Source organism: Stylophora pistillata, chromosome 2, assembly GCF_964205215.1.
Source record: "Stylophora pistillata chromosome 2, jaStyPist1.2, whole genome shotgun sequence".
In the NCBI taxonomy this organism is placed as follows: domain Eukaryota; kingdom Metazoa; phylum Cnidaria; class Anthozoa; order Scleractinia; family Pocilloporidae; genus Stylophora; species Stylophora pistillata.
The window spans coordinates 6,501,108-6,519,667 of record NC_142520.1 but is presented as its reverse complement, the minus strand read 5'-3'; the positions used below and the strand labels follow the sequence as shown (position 1 = coordinate 6,519,667).

Below are 18,560 nucleotides of genomic sequence, written 5' to 3'. Positions count from 1 at the left end.
CCAACCAGTATCAAGGCCGTTAAAGCGGCTTCAACATCTGCTTCAAGTGCATTCAACACTGTGTTGAAAGCCAAATGTTCAATGCGTTTGAACAGGTCATCTAACATTTTTGAAAACGTAAAAAACCTTGAAAGCTGTTGAAAGCGTGTTGCATCAAGCTTTAAAAATCGGCTTAACCTTTCATTGAACATCGATTCAGCTTTTCCTTTGTAAGGCCTTGGTAAGGCCTTTGTAAGGCCTTTAAAAAGGCCGCATCTGTTCAAGTTTTGTCGAACGAATGTTGGTTAAGTGTTGGAAACTGCTTCAAAGAGCCTTTAGGGACCTTTAGTGACGCCCCACTCTAACTTCAGTACAACGTAGGTGAGCCGCCTTGGATTCCAAATGGAAAGTTAGATAATTTGCCGTTGGCGTTTTTCGTTCACAGACCAAGCAAATCAAACGTTGTTTGTTTTGCAGAGGACGGCTGAGAAATGTATAGGGTTTTAGAAAAAGCACGTGCTGAGCTATGTTCTGACCATTTGATCCTTTGTTTTTCCATGTACTCGTTACATTTACCGTCGTGGTTTGCGTTAAGGTACCTAGTTCTTACACTGTCCAACAAAATTTCTTTTACTTGAGGTTACTGTGCACCTTCAGGGGTGTCTCGCGTGCAAGCGATGTAGCGCGTCCGGTTTAAACAGTAGATATCTAAACCCCCATATCAAATTAAAGCTTATGGGACTGGCCATCAGAATTTACCAAAAGTTTTGAAAACAAACTAATTGTCGAATTTTCCACAACTTCTAAATGCAAGTGCCCGAATCACTTTTTGAAAGTTACCTGTCAAAGCGAATTTTGTTTTTCGCTTATTTAATGTGTTCCTCCGTTTCCGGAGCCAAAGCGCTAAAAAACGTGTCAGGGATTTGCCATATTCAATTTCAGTAAAAAGTTAAAGAACATTTTTGAAATAGGATTAAAAAATAGTGGAGTGATCGTACAAAAATCGTTCTTGAAAAAAAGTATTTAGAAATAAAAAAATTCGGAGACACCTTTTTGTTATATATATCAAAAAAAAGCTACGGTCACTATTTGAGAGCATTCGAACTAATACCCTTTGACTTGTAGCTCTTAAAAGGTGATTCGGGCGCTCTCATTTAGAAGTCGTGAAAAAATTCAACAATTAATTTTTGTTTTTCAAAATTTTTGGTATAGTCTGATAGCCAGTCCCATAAGCTTTAATTTGATATAGGAGGTTTAGATATCTACAGTTTAAACCGGACGCGCTACATCACTTGCACGCGAGACACCCATGAAGGTAGACGGTAACCTTAAGCGTAATTGCTTAGCTATCAAAACAAGGAAAAAAGTACTTTTGTTCCAGAGGTAGTTAGCGCAATTTCCTATAAACGCTGAAAAGGTTATAATTTCTAAATATATACTAGAGAAATCATGTTTGATATGTTTAAAACCCAGAGAGATTGCATCTCTACACTTACAATAGAGAAAATTAAGGCTATGAAGCATCAAGTTCTAAAGTACTTAGTTAAAAATGAGCAAGATCTATAAATGGTGATTTTTGTTATAGTAAATTAAAGAGAAATTATTACTTCAATTAATATATGTAAAATGTTCCGAAAAGAGCTGTTTACTTGTGACTCATAACGTTATCCGACACACAGAAACTAGACCAGTGGCACGATCTATTCTGTCAATGCGCGCTTGTTATAGTAATGATAAGTAGAAAGAAAATTCAAACTAAAGGATACCGGCAAAAATCGCATCCTCGTCTAGAGAATTATGTGATGACGACTGATGACCTTGTAATGGCTGCTTAACTTCTCTAGGTTCGTAATACCATACCGTCGTCAGGACAGGTTCTGACCCTGTTTAGGGTACAGAGTCGAGTAAATCGTAGACCCTGTTCAGGACAGCGAGGCAAAAAAAAAAAAAAAAAAAAAAACATACCCTGTCCAGCAGCACGTCCCCGTTTAGCTTGAAGAAGGAGTACCCCCTCCTGAGTAGACCCACAATTAAAGTAATTAATTAAGGATGATCCTTGCAAGCAGCAACAAGAACCATAGATATAGAATGGTATTAAAGATGCGATATTAGATGAAATACAGGGTTATCACTCTCGTACATTAAAAAAAAAAGTTGCTAACAGTCTGCTAGTGTTTGTATAAATCTGTACCTAGCCTATGAATCAATTCACGATTTCTGCTAGCTTCGCTTTGTATTTGTCGGAACTATCGTCATCAGTATTATCACTGTTACTATTTTTTCTTCAGGTCCTGAGCTTGGTGTTGATGCTTGCGATCCCAATAAATGTACATCGAGTGGCGACAATTATTGTAGACTCCTTCAGAATTGCAGCAGTTGTCCTGAATTTTGTAGTATAGAATGCGGTGAGGGGAATTTTGAACCACAACATTGCAAGGCTGATATTTGTGATCTGAAATGTGTTGGAGGGGGATGTAAAATACAGAGATGCGAAAGTCAGGTAAAAAACTGCACAATGCATCAGGGATGTAGCAGGAACGAGTGTGAACAGACTTGCCAGGCTGCACAAAAATGTGAAATGAACTGTAACGGAGGCGGGTGTAAAATACAGAAATGCGAAAATCAGGCAAAAGAATGCAAAATGCATCTGGGATGTAGCAGACAGGATTGCGAACAAACTTGCAAGGCCGAAACATGTGATATGGAATGTAGCGGAGGCGGGTGTACAAAACAGATATGCGAAATTGGAAAAGTGTGCAATATGCACTGTAACGCTGTTAATTGTACACAGACGTGCAAAGCTAAAGCATGTAGCATGACTAGAACCTGGCCAATCAGTTCTCAGGATAAGCTTGTATGCTCTGGAAATGGTGAATGTTGCGGACGTGTCATGTCGTCTTATGACAGACCGTCTCTCAGTACGAGAATCTTCCATACCTGTCCTAACGGAGAAAGCTGCACATGCTCAAAATATGTAAATAGCCTCTACAGTACTCAAAAGTTATCCACGTCGAATGTCGTTACGTCTGCCGGTATTCCACTTTTCGCAACTAAAACTTCTACAGGACATGGAACAAGAGGTTACAGTGAGTACAATAAGTACATTAGGTATTAAATGCATGAATTACTTAAAATGCTATAAATCGAATAATGTTTAATTACCATACTTTAAATTCGTTGCACTTTATCCTAGCTTTCAAATTTGAGTGTCAATTTTATTTTTAAATGAAAGTTTTCTTCAACTTAAAGCTCTGCGGCAATCATCAACGCAATCACCGCCAGCAGTAATCTCACCATCACCATCACCACACTCGTCATTAGCAGCAGTATTACCAGCAGAAGCATCAAAATCTTCATCATCATCAAAAGCTTTATTATCATCAAAATTGGCAGGAGCATTATCAGAAGCTGCATCATCGGCAACTGCATCATTATTATCATTATTGTCATCAGCAGCATCAGCATCAGCATCAGCGTCAAAACCAGTAGCAGCAGCAGCCGAAACATCAGCTGTCTCATCGTCATCAATGCCATCTCCATCGTCATCACTACTGTTAGTAATGATGACGACAGCAGCATCATCGTCAACCTCTCCACCGCCAGGAACATCTCTGCCATCGACGTTGGAAGCGATCGAGAATCTGGCACGTAATATCTTTCTCTTAACTTTTTTTTAATAATAATTTACATAGTCTGCCATTATTCAACTTTATTGTATTTCTTTACCTCAGGAAAATGAATTTGTCTCTGAAATAGGTGGAATGGAAATTAGTGAAATCAGCTCCTTGATGGTATGAGTTTACTACTTTCCTATTTTTTCTTTTTTTTTTATTAAGCCACTTATAACATGAACAATGGTTAGAAAGAATGACCAATGCAATGAATTAGTTCCCTTCAAAAGCGTCCAAAGTAGCTTCTAGATCCTTATGAGAGGTTGAAAACTTCGAACTCATTCTGTTTCTTCCTTTTGTTTTTTTTTCATTTTTTCATCGTGATCAAACAGGTCTGTATTATTATCGTCACGTCGTCATCATCACCATCATCTTCACTATGCATAACTATCGTGATTACTATTATATTATCATCGTCGTCAACTTTGTTAGTATTATCATTATTATGACATGAGCTGGCATAAGTGGAAAATTGATCCCTAAAAAAAGATGTTCCGACTTCTTGCTTGGACGAGTTCGTGGACATCGGCTCGCCATCCTGCTAAATTTTAGTTTTTTTTTCCCAATTCCCTTTTGGATTCTATTCATTTCCTTATCCTATTTTTTTTATGATCTTACAAGGAATAGAAGAAATATGCCCTTGCTAACATATTACGTGAGTAACAGTTCCCTTAAACTCTTTTGTAAGAAAGTCCGACCGCGATCTGGGGATCTACGGGTCTAATACTCATGGGAAACTCAAATATTTTGTTTGACTCACACGGGTGCAAAATTTTAGCATATTACTTTAACAAAAATATTACATGCTGTTATAGGCGGCTATAAAGGTTTTTAAAAACTTCATCGCCAGTATAGAAAACATCCCAAAACGCACAGAGGAGATAGGAATGATAAGAAAATCCATTTTCAATGCGGCGGTCGCTTTGGAGGAATTTTCCCTTAATTATGGCAAGTATCACTTGACTGACGCGAATTCTTCAGTGAGGATCGATAGCCACAAACTGGGTAAGTCGGGGCAGTGAGATATTCAGAGTTGTAATAATGCATTTACTTATTAATCCACTGACTAATTGGCCTATTTACAAAGTGGTTCATCTGCTTTGATGATGCAATGAATTGTTGATAAGTGGGATTTCCATTGACAATATATATTTTCATCAGTTGTAACGATAGTGAATTATTTTTTCCGTCGATTAGAATGATTAAAAGCATTAAAAACTCTTTTTCCCGATGTCTTAGTGATCTGTAAAGGATTGTAAAGAAATCCAGTGAAACAAACAATGATTAGCTCAATGGATAGAGCGCTGGACTGTTGTGCGGGAGGTCGAGGGTTCGAGCCCCGGTCGGACCAACACTCAGGGTCTTAAAATAATTGAAAAGAATTTGCTACCTTTCTATAACATCAAGAAATGGTTAGATATTCTAGTCTTCTCGGATAGGGATGAACAAATGGAGGTCCCCTCTCCTGCAGGGCTAGTGGTAGGAGACGTTAATTTCCCACGCACGAGACTACTGGTGATGGATGTCCTCCCCTGGGGTGGGATGGGTGGGTAACAGGATCCCCGTTGATACCAGTGTTTACTACACTGAAGGGGCTATCCTGTATAAATAAAAATGTCTACTACTACTCTACTACAGCATGATTATTACTTTTGGATTACGGTTACTTTCAGAACAACGCGAGGGACATTTCTTCGAAAATGTGTTATTCTTAAATTCGTCATTTGATTTCTTTTTCTCCGTCAGTGTTGGCTATACAAAAAACCTACCGCCAAAATGCTAGCGACTTCTACTTTGGAAAACAAGAACTGCAGGCGAGAATCAAATTATCCTCTGCAAATTTTGTACACAACGGTTTGTATTTACTAACGTTTCGAATCTTTGATGTGCTAGTACAATGCATTTTTCCTCTCCAAGTCTTGAGCAACCACCAAGGACATCTATGATTAAATTGTGTTGAATGATCTTGTACCCAGGGTATGTTTTTGTGAGCTCTATTCGTTTCTTAATATTATCATTATCGTTATTAGTATTATAATAGTTATCATAATTGTTATTACTATTAATATTGTTATGATTATAAGTTATCTGTGAAATTCATGATGTTATTTTCTTTGCCTGATTTTTTTCCTTTTCGTTTTCAGTATCAGTGGTTGTAAGGATCCTTTACAAGGATCTTCATGAAGTACTATTTATAGATCAACCTTTCAAAATCAAAACAGGCAACACAAGGTGAGACTACTTCCCTAAGTTTCTTAACCAAATGCACCTTCCAACAAAAACAGACAAAAAAGAAACTATATCCGTTTAACTTACAGGTCATCAGTTTTCAATTTTTTTGGAGATAATGATTATTACTGTAAGGCAATGATCTTTACAGCGTCTACTAAAGTATCTTTAAAGTAACACTGTTTTGTAAAGGCTCCCATATGAATAACTATGGTCAAAATTGATCGGTTTCATGCTCAAATTTTGTTTTTTCAATAGGTATTTGGACTCTGGAATAATGGCCGTGGCTATGGATCCAAAACCAGAAAAATTGAATCAGAATGTCATCTTAAAGTTCAGAAACCTGAATGTAAGAACAATAACAATTTTAGTATGAATTGTTATGTTGTGTTGACTATTCTAAAGAGATAACATCTATTTTTAAACTAGGTCCATGGAGGAGAGAAGAGATGTATGTTCTGGAGTGTTTTAAATGAAAGGTAACAGCTGGAAAATATAATTTACCCAGTTCCAGAAGTAATTGGATCTTGCATCTCAAATCATGAAAAAATATTTTATAAATATCGTTCTTGAAGGTGTGATTTTGATAAAGCATTGATATCACTCGATTTTGATAAAGCATTGAAACTTTCCCCACGTTCTGAAAACGACTGTCAGAGTCAATCTGTTTGCTCATAGATTTAAGCCATTCATTAGTTAATATCGTTTTTTTGGCTGTTTTCATAGCTATATGTGTATGAATATTATTGATAGAGCCCCTCTATGCACTATAATCATATTTTCACTGATGGGTTTATTTATATTCTTCTCCCATGTTCGTTATTTTTCCTTGGTGGCTTGCTTTCTTTTTTCAGTTAGGTTGTAATAATGCTTTATGACTCTATTTAAGAATTATGCCAAGTCTGAAAACATCAGGATAATCATTGGTCTCAGTTTGAAAGTGGTCATTCAAAGACGATTTAATGAGAGCCAGGGAGCTGAGAATATGTTACCAGATGTCAATCATTAGCGCCGGATCCAATCCAGGTTCTGAGGCTCCAATGGGTAGTCATGGTGTTGCCAACTGCCCGTTAGCCAGCGGATTCTATCAAAATAGAACTTAGTCCCCCACAGTCGAGAGAAAAAAAAACATGTGCTTGTCGGACCCGCCATCTTGTTGTGTTATTGCGTAGTTTTTCGGATCACGAATTAAAACCTTTGCTGTTCTCGCTCGTTGTCCAAGTTTTATTTTGTTCGGATAACCTTCGCCACATTATTTGGTCCTTCGACGGCGGATATTTCACCGGAAATACTGTCCTAAACGAGCGAGATGGCCGAATCAAATTGTTCGCTGTGGGATAAACAACCAGGCCCCGACCGGTTTCCTGAGGATTACTTGCTTGAAGTTGGAAGAAAAAAACCCCGAGATTACTTGCCAAGCCTGAGTCGCTCTCTCTCTGAGGACTTTCGGGATTACATGGCTGGAACAAGGGATAATACGGCTCACGAAGAAACCCGGAAAATCCGAGGAACTCGACGTGGAAAGAAAGCACACGTAACGAGGTTAGTCAACCAGATTAACCGTCACATTAGCAAGCACCTAAGCAAAGAAACACTCGCTTCATTGAAGTTAAACCTTGAGAAAGCTGTGTCCCAATTAGAGAATATTAATCAATCCTTGTTTGAGCTTAATCCCGATGACGATGAACCAGAGTATTGGATGGAGGCTGCCCTTGCCCCTGTTTACGATTGTTTCGACAATATTGAGATGTATTATGCCGAAAGAGCTATGTTGGAGGTCAAACTCTTGAGAGAAGTGGAAGAAATTTCTGTACCAGAACCCTTGAAATCTTCAAAAGAGAATGTTGACAAATTACTTAGCCATGAGAACTCCAAGAGCGATGGCCCAGTAGTTCAAACCTCAGTTGTTCAGATCTCGCCACCGCCTGCGCATCAGCTAATTGAAATTGGAACAAGTCCAGTAAAGCAGCTACCCATAAACACTGTTGAAAATAAAGCACATGATACAACCAGTATAAGCAATCCAACCACTGTGCCAGTTACAAGTTGTACCACACCCAAAGTTCCTCTTACTCATTCTGGAACAGTTACAACTGTTACCGACTCAATTTCCAGTCCTGCAACATGTTACAAGCTCCCATTTAACCCAAATCAAATTAGCACACCAGCTACCCCAAGCCCCCCTTGGAGAGGTTGGACTGTACCCAACCAAGTTGTGTCACCAAGGCCTAGTTTACCAGGAACATCATTACAGCCACACCCAAGATGGGGTCTGATGCCTGACTTCCCAGGACCCCCTCCAGATACTTGGATAGATCAACTTGACGAGTATGGCGTCATCTCTCAGCCTCAGCTAGCAGCACATCACCACTGCAGCTTTTCTGCCATGGAACGTTCACTCCCCAAATTTGACCTTGGAAAATTTGATGGCTCACCGCTTGCCTGACCTTCGTGAATTGGAAGATTCAAGAGCATTGTGCATGATCAGCCCTTTCTCAATGACAGCCAGCGTTTAGCATATCTTCAGAACACTCTAACTGGTGCTGCAGAGTCAGAAATCCAGTTCCTTGGAGAAGATGGCGCAAACTACATATTGGCTCTTAGAATGCTTAAAGCAAGATTCGCTGACTCTGGAAAGATTGTGCGTGCAGCCATTACTGCTCTTAAGCACACGCCATCGCCACGCCCTCAAGATCATACTGGTCTTACGAAGCTGTACCAAGCACTGAGGTCAACGGTCGTCACCCTTCACAGACAGAGATTCATTGCCGATCTCTTGAGTGAGACAAGTTTGAAAATTGCTGTTCAAAAGCTCCCTGAGCTTTTGCAATCAAAGTGGGCGATGGAAGTTCAGAAACATGAAAGTCAGGGAAGGCCTAACTTGTTTGACCTTGACCGATGGCTCTCAGAACATGTCAGAGCAAGACAACACCTGGTGTACGAGGAACCAGCAAAATGTCTGTCACCTAACAGGCGTAAATTCCCGAAACAGTATCCACCCATGAATTCTTCTACACTGTATATCAAGAGCGACTCACAACCAAAGGGAGAAGAACCCACGTATAAAGAACCGAAGTCACCAGCCTGCCTATGCTGTAATCAAGCTCACCCACTTTACAGATGTAACGAATTTAAAAGAAAGTCTGTACCTGAGCGCTATGAGCTGGCCAAGAGTTTCAAAGTGTGCTTCAATTGTCTCAAGCAGGGACATCAAGTTGATAAATGCTCAAACAAAACTCATTGCCAAGTTACCAACTGTAAGAGACATCATCACAGTCTGCTACACTATGAACGTGCAACACCTCAGCCACCGCTTATTCAAGACCCACAAGCTCAGCCCCCGCTGTCCCCCGGCAACGTCCTGCCGTATGTGGCAACCACCAATTCCCTCGCAGCTAGCGAGAGAGTGGTTTACTTCCAAGTTGTCCCAGTCCAAATACAAGGTGAAAACGGGGTGGCCATGATCGAAACGTTTGCCATTCTGGATGACGGCAGCTCAGACACCTTGATAAGAAAAGACATTGCCGACGAGCTGAATCTCGAGGGACCGGAGCGATTACTTTGCCTGGGAAACATTGAAAACAATGGAACTCCGCAGTGCTCTAGAGTAGTGAATCTTCTTGTGACGCCAACGGGGAAACAAGCTGTAAACATGCCTGTTCACATCCACCCTGTGTGGACAGTCCCCAGATTAAATGTCCCTCCACAGAGACTTGTCAAGGAAAGCGTTAGAAGAACCTGGAAACACCTTGAAGATCTAGACATTCCTGCTGTGTCTTCTGATCAGATAGGCCTACTTATTGGAGTACAAGTTACAGAAGCCATGATCCAACATGAACACAGACGTGGTCCAAAGGGCCAACCATACGCTGTGCGAACTGACTTTGGATGGACGATTGCTGGTTTAGCGGGAGGTGTTCCTTCCCCCAGAACAAGCTTAGGCTTTGTTGGACACTGTGTTACCTCAGATACCACCTTGAATGAAGAAGTTGAAAACTGGTGGAAGACAGAGTCATTTGGCACCAAGTTCAATTGTGACATTTCAAGATCTACAGAGGACGAAAGAGCCTTCAAGCATTTAGAAGAAGCTACCAACTTTCGATCTGACCTTGGCCATTATGAAACTGGTCTCCTGTGGAAGAATGAAGAAGTCATGCTCCCGAACAATCGTCCCCTAGCAGAAAAAAGACTTATAAATCTGGAGCGAAGCTTGGATAAAGACAGTGAAAGAGCCAAAGCTTACTACCACACAGTTGAGACCTACATTGCCAAGGGCTATGCCAAAAGGTTATCTCCCACCGAGATCGCTGCCAAGGAACCCAAGAATACTTGGTACCTGCCGCATCATGCTGTGACAAATCCCAATAAGCCGGGAAAGGTTCGCGTAGTGTTTGACGCTGCAGCCTCATACAAGGGAACCTCGTTGAATGATCAATTGGTGACAGGTCCCGACCTGCTGAACCCTCTCGTAGGTGTTATCATGAGGTTCCGACTACATGCTGTTGCCATGATCGCGGACATTGAAGCAATGTTCTTTCAGGTACGAGTTATCGAGAAAGACCAGCCATCACTGAGATTCCTTTGGAGAGGTCCGAATAGAGATCATCCTCCGGACGTCTACCAAATGCAGGCCATGATCTTTGGTGCAAAGTCAAGTCCAACCTCTGCGAATTATTGTTTGAAGAGAACCGCCATTGATAACCAGAACACTAGCAGTGAAGAAGCTACCAGTACAGTCCTAAGAAATTTCTACATGGATGACCTCTTGAAGTCCTTGCCCTCTGAGGCCGAGACAGCTCAGCTTGCCCTCCAGCTTATTGAGCTTTTGTCAAGGGGTGGCTTTCGATTGACCAAGTTCATGAGCAATAGCCGATATGTATTAGCTCAACTACCTCCCAAAGACATCCTCAGCAGCCCTGGGAGCTCACAGCCATTTGGTTTGGATCTGGACAGCCTTCCAGTTGAGAGAGCCTTGGGAGTGCTGTGGAATGTGGAACGGGACAGTCTCGAAATTAAAGCAGTCCCTAAACAGTTAGCCCCAACCAAGCGAGGCATTCTAAAGCAGATATCAACCATCTTCGATCCCCTTGGATTGGTGGCACCATTTGTACTGCGGGCTAAGTTGATTCTGCAAGAGCTATGGAGACTCAGGTTTGATTGGGACAAACCCATATCAGGCCCACTACTAGATGCCTGGGAGGCCTGGAAGGCAGAACTACCTCTCCTCGCGACCTTGTCAGTTCCTAGATGTTACCTTATCAACCAACCAAGTACCCAGTATGTCGGTGCACAAATCCACATCTTTGCTGATGCCTCAGAAGTTGCCTTTGGTGCCGCTGCCTATTGGAGATTTAAAACATCGAATCATTCCTATCATTGCTCCTTCATCTTCGGAAAGACAAGGCTCGCTCCGATTAAACCCCTGACGATCCCTCGATTGGAACTTCAAGCTGCTGTAATGGCGGTGAGAATGAGTCAGAACATCCAGAAAGAGCTAGATGTGATACCCAGCCAAATTACTTACTGGACAGATTCCACCACAGTCCTTTCCTACATCAAGAGTCAAGGAACCAGACTCCATACCTTCGTCTCCAACCGAGTTGCTGAAATAAAGGAAGTGTCTGACCCTGAAACCTGGCGACATATCCCTGGACGCCTTAATGTCGCAGATGATTGTTCGAGAGGTCTTTCAGCTCATGACCTTATCCAAGACAGCCGGTGGATTAACGGTCCAAACTTCCTCTCACAAGGTGAAGACTGCTGGCCAAACCAGTCAATTTGTCAACCGCCAACTGACGAGGATCCTGAAGTTAAAATTGAAGCCTGGCTTGGTCTTAGTTCTGAAGTCCACCACGAGTTTCTGGATCCAAAGAAGACCTCTTCGTGGACTCATTTATTGCGAGTTACCTCCTGGGTATTTCGGTTTGTGTCACGCTGTCGTCGCAAGAATGTATACGTGAAAGTAGCTAAGGGCCCCTTGTCTGTAGAAGAGCTCATGAGTGCTGAAGAATTCTGGATTAAGAAGGCCCAAGCTCAAGCTTATTTAGATGACCTGAATCGGTTAGCCGCAGGAAAGGAGGTACATTGCAGCAGTGACCTTAGATCCCTGTACCCTTACACAGATGAGAAGGGTATCTTACGCGTCGGAGGCCGACTGAAACACGCTGCAATTCCGTATCAAGCCAAACATCCTGCTATCCTTCCTAAGAAGCATGACATTGTTCCCTTGATCTTGTTACACCTGCATCAAAGAATGAGTCACTCTGGTGTAGAGCACATCCTTGCTGAGTTGCGGCAACAGTATTGGATCCCCAAGGTGAGATCCGCTCTCAGAAAAATAGCCAAGTCGTGCCATGTTTGCAGAAAACACAACTCCAAACCAGATCCACCGCTCATGGCAAGCCTGCCCCAAAGCAGACTTGAAGCTTTCACCCCACCCTTTTACAACACTGGTGTGGATTATTTTGGCCCGTTGTTAGTCAAAGAGAGAAGATCAACAGTGAAGCGCTATGGTTGCCTGTTCACCTGCCTGGTGACAAGGGCAGTACACTTAGAAATTGCACACTCACTCGAGACAGACAGCTTTATCATGGCGCTGAGAAGAATGATGGCTAGAAGAGGAAAACCGAGAAACATCTACAGTGACAACGGGACCAATTTTGTTGGAGCCGAACGAGAACTTAAGGAGTGCCTTGATGGAATGGACCAGGCTAAGATCTCAGATACTCTGTCACGCGACAGAATCCAGTGGTTCTTCAACCCTCCTTCAGCTCCTCATTTCGGGGGAGTCTGGGAGAGACTCGTTAAATCAGCAAAGAAAGCTCTAAAGATCACCCTCAATGGGCAACTGGTGAATGATGAAACCTTGCTCACATTAACGGCAGAAGTTGAGAGTCTGCTCAACAGCCGACCGCTAACTCACGTCAGCGTTGATCCTCAGGACTTTGAAGCAATCACTCCTAACCATTTCCTCATCGGAAGGAACAGTCCAAACGTACCTCCCGATGTCTTTGATGAGAGAGATTTGAATTCCAAAAAGCGGTGGAGACAAGCACAGACGCTAACCGACCATTTCTGGAGAAGATGGCTACGCGAGTACGTGCCCGCCCTTACTGAGCGGAGGAAGTGGAGAACCAGACCTCAAAACCATGCCCAAATTGGAGACTTGGTACTAGTGGTTGAGGACAATTTACCCCGTGGTCGATGGAATCTTGGCCGAATCGTCAAAACATTCCCAGGAGATGATGGCCTCATTCGCACTGTCGAAGTTCAGACGAAACAAGGGACATTCAAACGGCCAGTCGCCAAGCTTTGCCTCCTTGAGGAGGCCGAACGTAGTGTATAGACTCGAGTCCTATACAGGGGTGGCTATGTTGCCAACTGCCCGTTAGCCAGCGGATTCTATCAAAATAGAACTTAGTCCCCCACAGTCGAGAGAAAAAAAACATGTGCTTGTCGGACCCGCCATCTTGTTGTGTTATTGCGTAGTTTTTCGGATCACGAATTAAAACCTTTGCTGTTCTCGCTCGTTGTCCAAGTTTTATTTTGTTCGGATAACCGTCGCCACACATGGTCTTCATTCAATGGACACAACTTTATTATTATTACTACTATTATCATTATTATTATTATAATTATTATTATTATTATTATTATTATTATCATTATTTTTACTATTTGCGGCAGTATATACATCTGAGTTCCCAGAATAAAATCAAAGCTGTAGCTGTCGCTGGGCGATAAGGCCGTGGTGAGCCACAACGTCCACTAAGATCCATATATACTTTATAAAGTTATTATTATCATTAATGATAAGTTATTAAGTTATTCAGTTATTATTATCATTAATATTATCATTATTTTTAGCTCAGGCGGATTTTCAGGGAGAGGATGCTATGTAATTCCATCTGAAAGCAACTCAGAAGACACAGTTTGCAGCTGCGATCATCTGACTCATTTTGCTGTTTTAGTTGACTACAATGGCAGCCCAGGGGTAATGAACTGATTTTCATCATTGGTAATACAGCTCGTTTAGGTTAATTAACGACATATCTATGTATCTTCATGTCTCCTCACAGCTCACAGAGGAGGACGAAACCATTCTGGAAATTATCACATACGTGGGATTAAGCCTCTCCATCCTCGGGATGCTTTTGACAATTATTCTATATTCCTTCCTAACGTAAGTACTGTCACCATAGGACTAAAGAGCTAAGTCTTTACACAATCTTGAGGGCTTTAGGGCCTTAATTAGACAAGCTTATTAAAAAACAAAAAAAAAACAAAAAGTAAATCGAACAAAAGAGATAGTAACGATGATGATGACAGCAGAATAACAATAAAAAGCTGAATCGAGATAATTTAAATCTCTCTTGTGATAGACTATCTTGTCTTGTTTTGTTTCCATCTTGTCTTTGAGTTTTTTGTTGTTGTTTATATCTTCGATTTTTTGTATTTTTCATTGCTTGCTTGTTTCACTAGAGACATATGGCAGCCTCTGTCTCAAATACGTGTAAGTCTTTCTGTGGCACTCGGAGCTGGACAAATAATTTTTCTCGCTGGTATAGACGCCACAGAAAATATGGTAAGTGACTTTTTCATCCATTCATGGTCTTTTTGCTTTTAAGGGGCCTAAAATATCTTGTAAGAAAAAACATGAAAAACAGACAAAAACATTTTATCTCCCTCGCAGACTTCCTGTATCACAGCAGCAGCTTTTCTGCAGTATTTCCTGATGGCCGCCTTCTGTTGGATGTTGGTTGAGGGAATTTATTTCTACCTGTTTCTTGTAAAAGTTTACAACATCAACACCAAGATGCACATGTATCACGTCATATCATGGGGTATTTTTCTTTAACTTGTTGCAAGTTATTTTTACCTGCATTCTTTTAAATCGTCTCAAACTGAACGCATGATTTCCTGAGTTGCACTGACTTCCTTCTACTTCTGTTTAGGTTTGCCAATAATCATGGTGGTCATTTCACTTAGCATAGCTTCTGGAAAAGATGGAGTTCAGAGTTATACAAGTGAAAAATAGTATGCGAAGCAATAACTACTGCAGCTGTAGTTTCTTCCCCTTATTTTTCTTCTATCTCACTCTTTTTGTTCAAATATCCTGAATTTTACAAAATATTGCTGGAGTTAAGGCCTCTTCTGTTCTTTCTTTCCTTATTGTCTTGTCGTTTGAATCTGTCTTTTTTTTTATTGTGTTTGATTTGTGTTACACTTTGAAGATGTTTTGATGCTGGGGGTTATGGAGGTGGGAGGGCTAGGGGCTTTTTACTGCAAATTTATTTTCGACGATACGCTCGCAATAATGCCTGGACTCGATGCAGCTGTAAGTTTCCTCAATGTACTCAATGGACTCCACCCTAGTATTCATTTCACTATGGAACTTTCCAACAACGATTCAATTCCTTTTATTGGAACGCTGATAACAAAGAACGGCAACAAGTTGGAGACTCAGGTCTATCGTAAACCTACGAACACGGGCCTTTTACTTCACTTTCAAAGTCACACCGATTTGCGCTATAAGAAGTGTCTTATCAAAACAATGGTTCATCGCGCAAAGGAATTGTCCTCTACGCATCAAGCATTCGTCGATGAGTGTAGGCATCTAAAATCTATGTTTCATCGCCTTGGTTACCCTAGTTCTTTGGTGAACTTTATTATCGACAAATGTGATTATTCCTCTACACCAGATACTGAGACAAAATCTGTTGAAACTTTAAGAGTCAGTTTTCCTTTCAAAGATCAAATCTCAGTGAACATTGCCAAAAGACAAATGCGCGATCTCAGTTCAAAAATTGGCATTGATGTACAACCAGTCTACACCAGTAAGAAACTTGAGCAGGACCTAAAGCTTAAAGAAATCAAGCCACGCATCGTAAATCAGCATAGTGTTGTTTACTGTTTTAAATGTGATTTGTGTGATTCAAATTACGTCGGATATACGACGCGCCATCTGTTTCAACGCATTGCTGATCATCGATACTCTGCCATTGGTCGCCACCTGAGAGATGCCCATGGGAACATTGACTTACTCAATGAGAGCCAGTTTAGAATGCTTAAAAAATGCGACACGAAATGGGATTGTCTTGTTTATGAAATGTTGTACATAAGAACAATAAGGCCCAATTTAAACACCCAGAGCGATTCCATTAGGGCTAAACTCTTTGTTTAACTTTTAACGTTTTGTAATTTATTCACCGCTTCATTATATATATGCTCGATTTTATTATTCTAGTTTACTTGATAATGACGTTCTGGAAACGTCGAAACGTCGTGTCATGCTTTATAATATTTTATCGCAGTTTTTCATTGTCAAATGTTTTACCAAATCTTTACTTATTCGAAATTTATTTTCATCGGTTAATTTCTTTAAACTCGTTCCCAGTTGCTGGCTGTCCTCGACTAACAGCCTGATCTGGATCTTCGTGACATTTGTGGCTTCCGTTGAAGTTGTGAGTCTGTGATTAATTGATGCTTCGTCAGTATTGTTACTGTCATTATTATTGTTATTATCCCTATTGTTGTTATTATTGTTATTGTTATTAGAATCATTAGTGTTGTTACTATCTATACTAGTACTAACCACGATTAGAGAATTTGTGATTATCCCTTGCTCGTTACAAAATGTTTAGTATCTTTGAAACTTTACAGTACTTTTTTCCAAGATACTCCCCTCCGTGCTGCTGTCAAAGTATGAAGGAACACAAGTGACATATGAAGCCATTAACCATTAAACTCACAAGGAAGTTCTCTGGTGCTCTTTGAGTTTAATTACGGAGATCTGTGGTCTGATTCGTCTTGGCCTACATATTAGCAAAGTAATACCCTGGCGCAGCACAGGGTTCTCTAGTCCTCATCATAGGGGTAGCTTACCACATCATTTGGCCAGCTTACCACTGCGGATTTAATTTGTTAAAATGATTCAAACTTTTACTTTTTCAAACGCTCGTAACAGTATGGATAGCATTTTTCTGTTTTCGACGATATATTTTACATTTCTTACTTCTTTCAGCTCAACATCTTGATACTCGTCCGAGTCATGAAGGAGATGAGCGCATTAATCCAACCAACGGGGGAAGACAACCATATGCAGCAGATACGGTGAGTTTTCAAACTAATTGAACATCCATCTAACAGTTGTGATAAACTAAACTTGGGGGGGGGGAGGTGGATAATTAATAGTTTTTACAGATACTTCTCGAGTAATGTAAACAAAGAGTTGCCTCATCTAGCTTTACAATATTTGCCTAAATTCCAACCTAGGTATTCTTAGATAATGAGGCATTATTATTTAGAAACGGTTATTGTTATTGGTATTTTTGTCCTTCTTCAGACTTGGCATTAAAACATGGATGGTGATGATTCCACTGCTGGGTGTCACGTGGGTCTTTGGTCTTTTTTTTCCATTACACAAAGCTTTCGCTTACATATTTACTATCTTCAACTCTACTCAGGTGAGCTTTTAAGAAACGTGGTTGATAATGAGATTTTAGTCATCCATTTAATACATACTTAAATGCACTGATCAGACACTATAACCTTGGTCAGAGGATATTGCCTATTCAAAAATAATCTACGAAAAACGAGACAATCTTCTTAGTTCACAAGATATGTGACTTGCTTTAATTCATTCTTTCGCCATTTTTATTATGGTTGCTGAAAGGAATCTCAAACGATCGAACTTCTCCTACCTCGGATTGCAAAAGAGTTAATCCTGAAATAATTGTCTGTTTCAGGGTATTCTGATTTTCGTACTTCATTGTGTGCGAAACAGCCAGGTGAGTAGAATTCAATAATAAAGATGTACAAAATGAATTGTGAAGTTCCCAGACATCAAAAAAGATTTGCGGTTAGCAACTGAAATTTTCTCGCCTGTTCATTTACAGATTAGAGAGCGCTTGAAAAGAAAGATGAGCCTCATTTGTCCTTCTGCTGCAGATCATGGAAACTCTGTGAAGAATAGCTCACAAGTTAATCCAAGTGCTGTTGGCAATGCGTGGGCAGTCGAAATGCAGTCCTTCAGAGAATAGCATTAAATAGTACTTTAACAATTCAATTTGACCGAAATTTAGAGATAGCATTTTTCCACCTGTAAACAATGAAAACTCCCCGAGAAAAGCTCACAGGTTGATGCAAGTAATGTTGGTGACGCGTGGGCAGTTGAATAGCAGTCTAAAAATGAGTCTGACTGAAAAAAAAAACCGTATCTTAAATACCTTGATTAAATAGACCGAGAATAAGAGTCGAAAGTTTAAAACGATTATTCAGGCCATGGTAGTTAGTCAGTAAGAATTGTTCAGTTTCGACCTGTCAATAAAGCTTGGTGGTTCTGATCACGTCGTCGGCAAAGAGATATTAGGGACCTTTACCACTGACGACGAGAACGTGGACGACGACGTATACGACCGATTGAGGCCTGGGACGGGACCGTCGTCCACGGCGAGAAACATAAACACTTTAGCACATCGGTTACGTGGACGAGTCCTTTACTGCTAATTTGAAAATGCAAAAATTATCCGCTAAAACAATTTAACTTTTTTTCAGTGTTGTAAACGTCAAGTGATTCAGAGTCAAGTGATTCAGAGCTAAGCTAAGTTTACATACACAGTCGATCCGAGCGGTACGGATACTTTTCAAAACCCAGAAATCTTCTTAAAAATGCCAGCTGGT

General features: G+C 40.7%; 2 protein-coding genes across 2 annotated transcripts in view; both read left to right on the top strand.

Annotated features, from left to right (window-relative positions):
• LOC148736861 (uncharacterized) overlaps window positions 1-18,424 on the top strand; it is a 33,666-nt gene extending 15,242 nt beyond the window's left edge. Inside the window, exons 10-27 of the mRNA XM_088749198.1 lie at window positions 2,268-3,065; window positions 3,229-3,623; window positions 3,711-3,770; window positions 4,466-4,655; window positions 5,397-5,504; window positions 5,795-5,882; window positions 6,138-6,228; window positions 6,309-6,358; window positions 13,746-13,872; window positions 13,958-14,061; window positions 14,361-14,463; window positions 14,572-14,722; window positions 14,834-14,915; window positions 16,276-16,342; window positions 16,903-16,991; window positions 17,224-17,344; window positions 17,627-17,668; window positions 17,777-18,424. Of these exons, the coding sequence (XP_088605324.1) occupies window positions 2,268-3,065; window positions 3,229-3,623; window positions 3,711-3,770; window positions 4,466-4,655; window positions 5,397-5,504; window positions 5,795-5,882; window positions 6,138-6,228; window positions 6,309-6,358; window positions 13,746-13,872; window positions 13,958-14,061; window positions 14,361-14,463; window positions 14,572-14,722; window positions 14,834-14,915; window positions 16,276-16,342; window positions 16,903-16,991; window positions 17,224-17,344; window positions 17,627-17,668; window positions 17,777-17,920 (2,810 nt within the window). The 3' untranslated portion in view covers window positions 17,921-18,424. The remainder of the gene's footprint in view (window positions 1-2,267; window positions 3,066-3,228; window positions 3,624-3,710; window positions 3,771-4,465; window positions 4,656-5,396; window positions 5,505-5,794; window positions 5,883-6,137; window positions 6,229-6,308; window positions 6,359-13,745; window positions 13,873-13,957; window positions 14,062-14,360; window positions 14,464-14,571; window positions 14,723-14,833; window positions 14,916-16,275; window positions 16,343-16,902; window positions 16,992-17,223; window positions 17,345-17,626; window positions 17,669-17,776) is intronic.
• Window positions 8,485-13,437, top strand: LOC148736862 (uncharacterized). Its single transcript, XM_088747697.1, has one exon. It carries the CDS (start codon window positions 8,485-8,487, stop codon window positions 13,222-13,224), a length of 4,740 nt encoding a protein of 1,579 aa, XP_088603823.1. The 3' UTR covers window positions 13,225-13,437.
• Window positions 18,425-18,560: the final 136 nt, after the last annotated feature.

What these genes read in the sequence shown, in the direction of transcription:
- LOC148736862 (XM_088747697.1), top strand. Translation starts at nt 8,485, where the DNA reads ATGCTTAAAGCAAGATTCGCTGACTCTGGAAAGATTGTGCGTGCAGCC.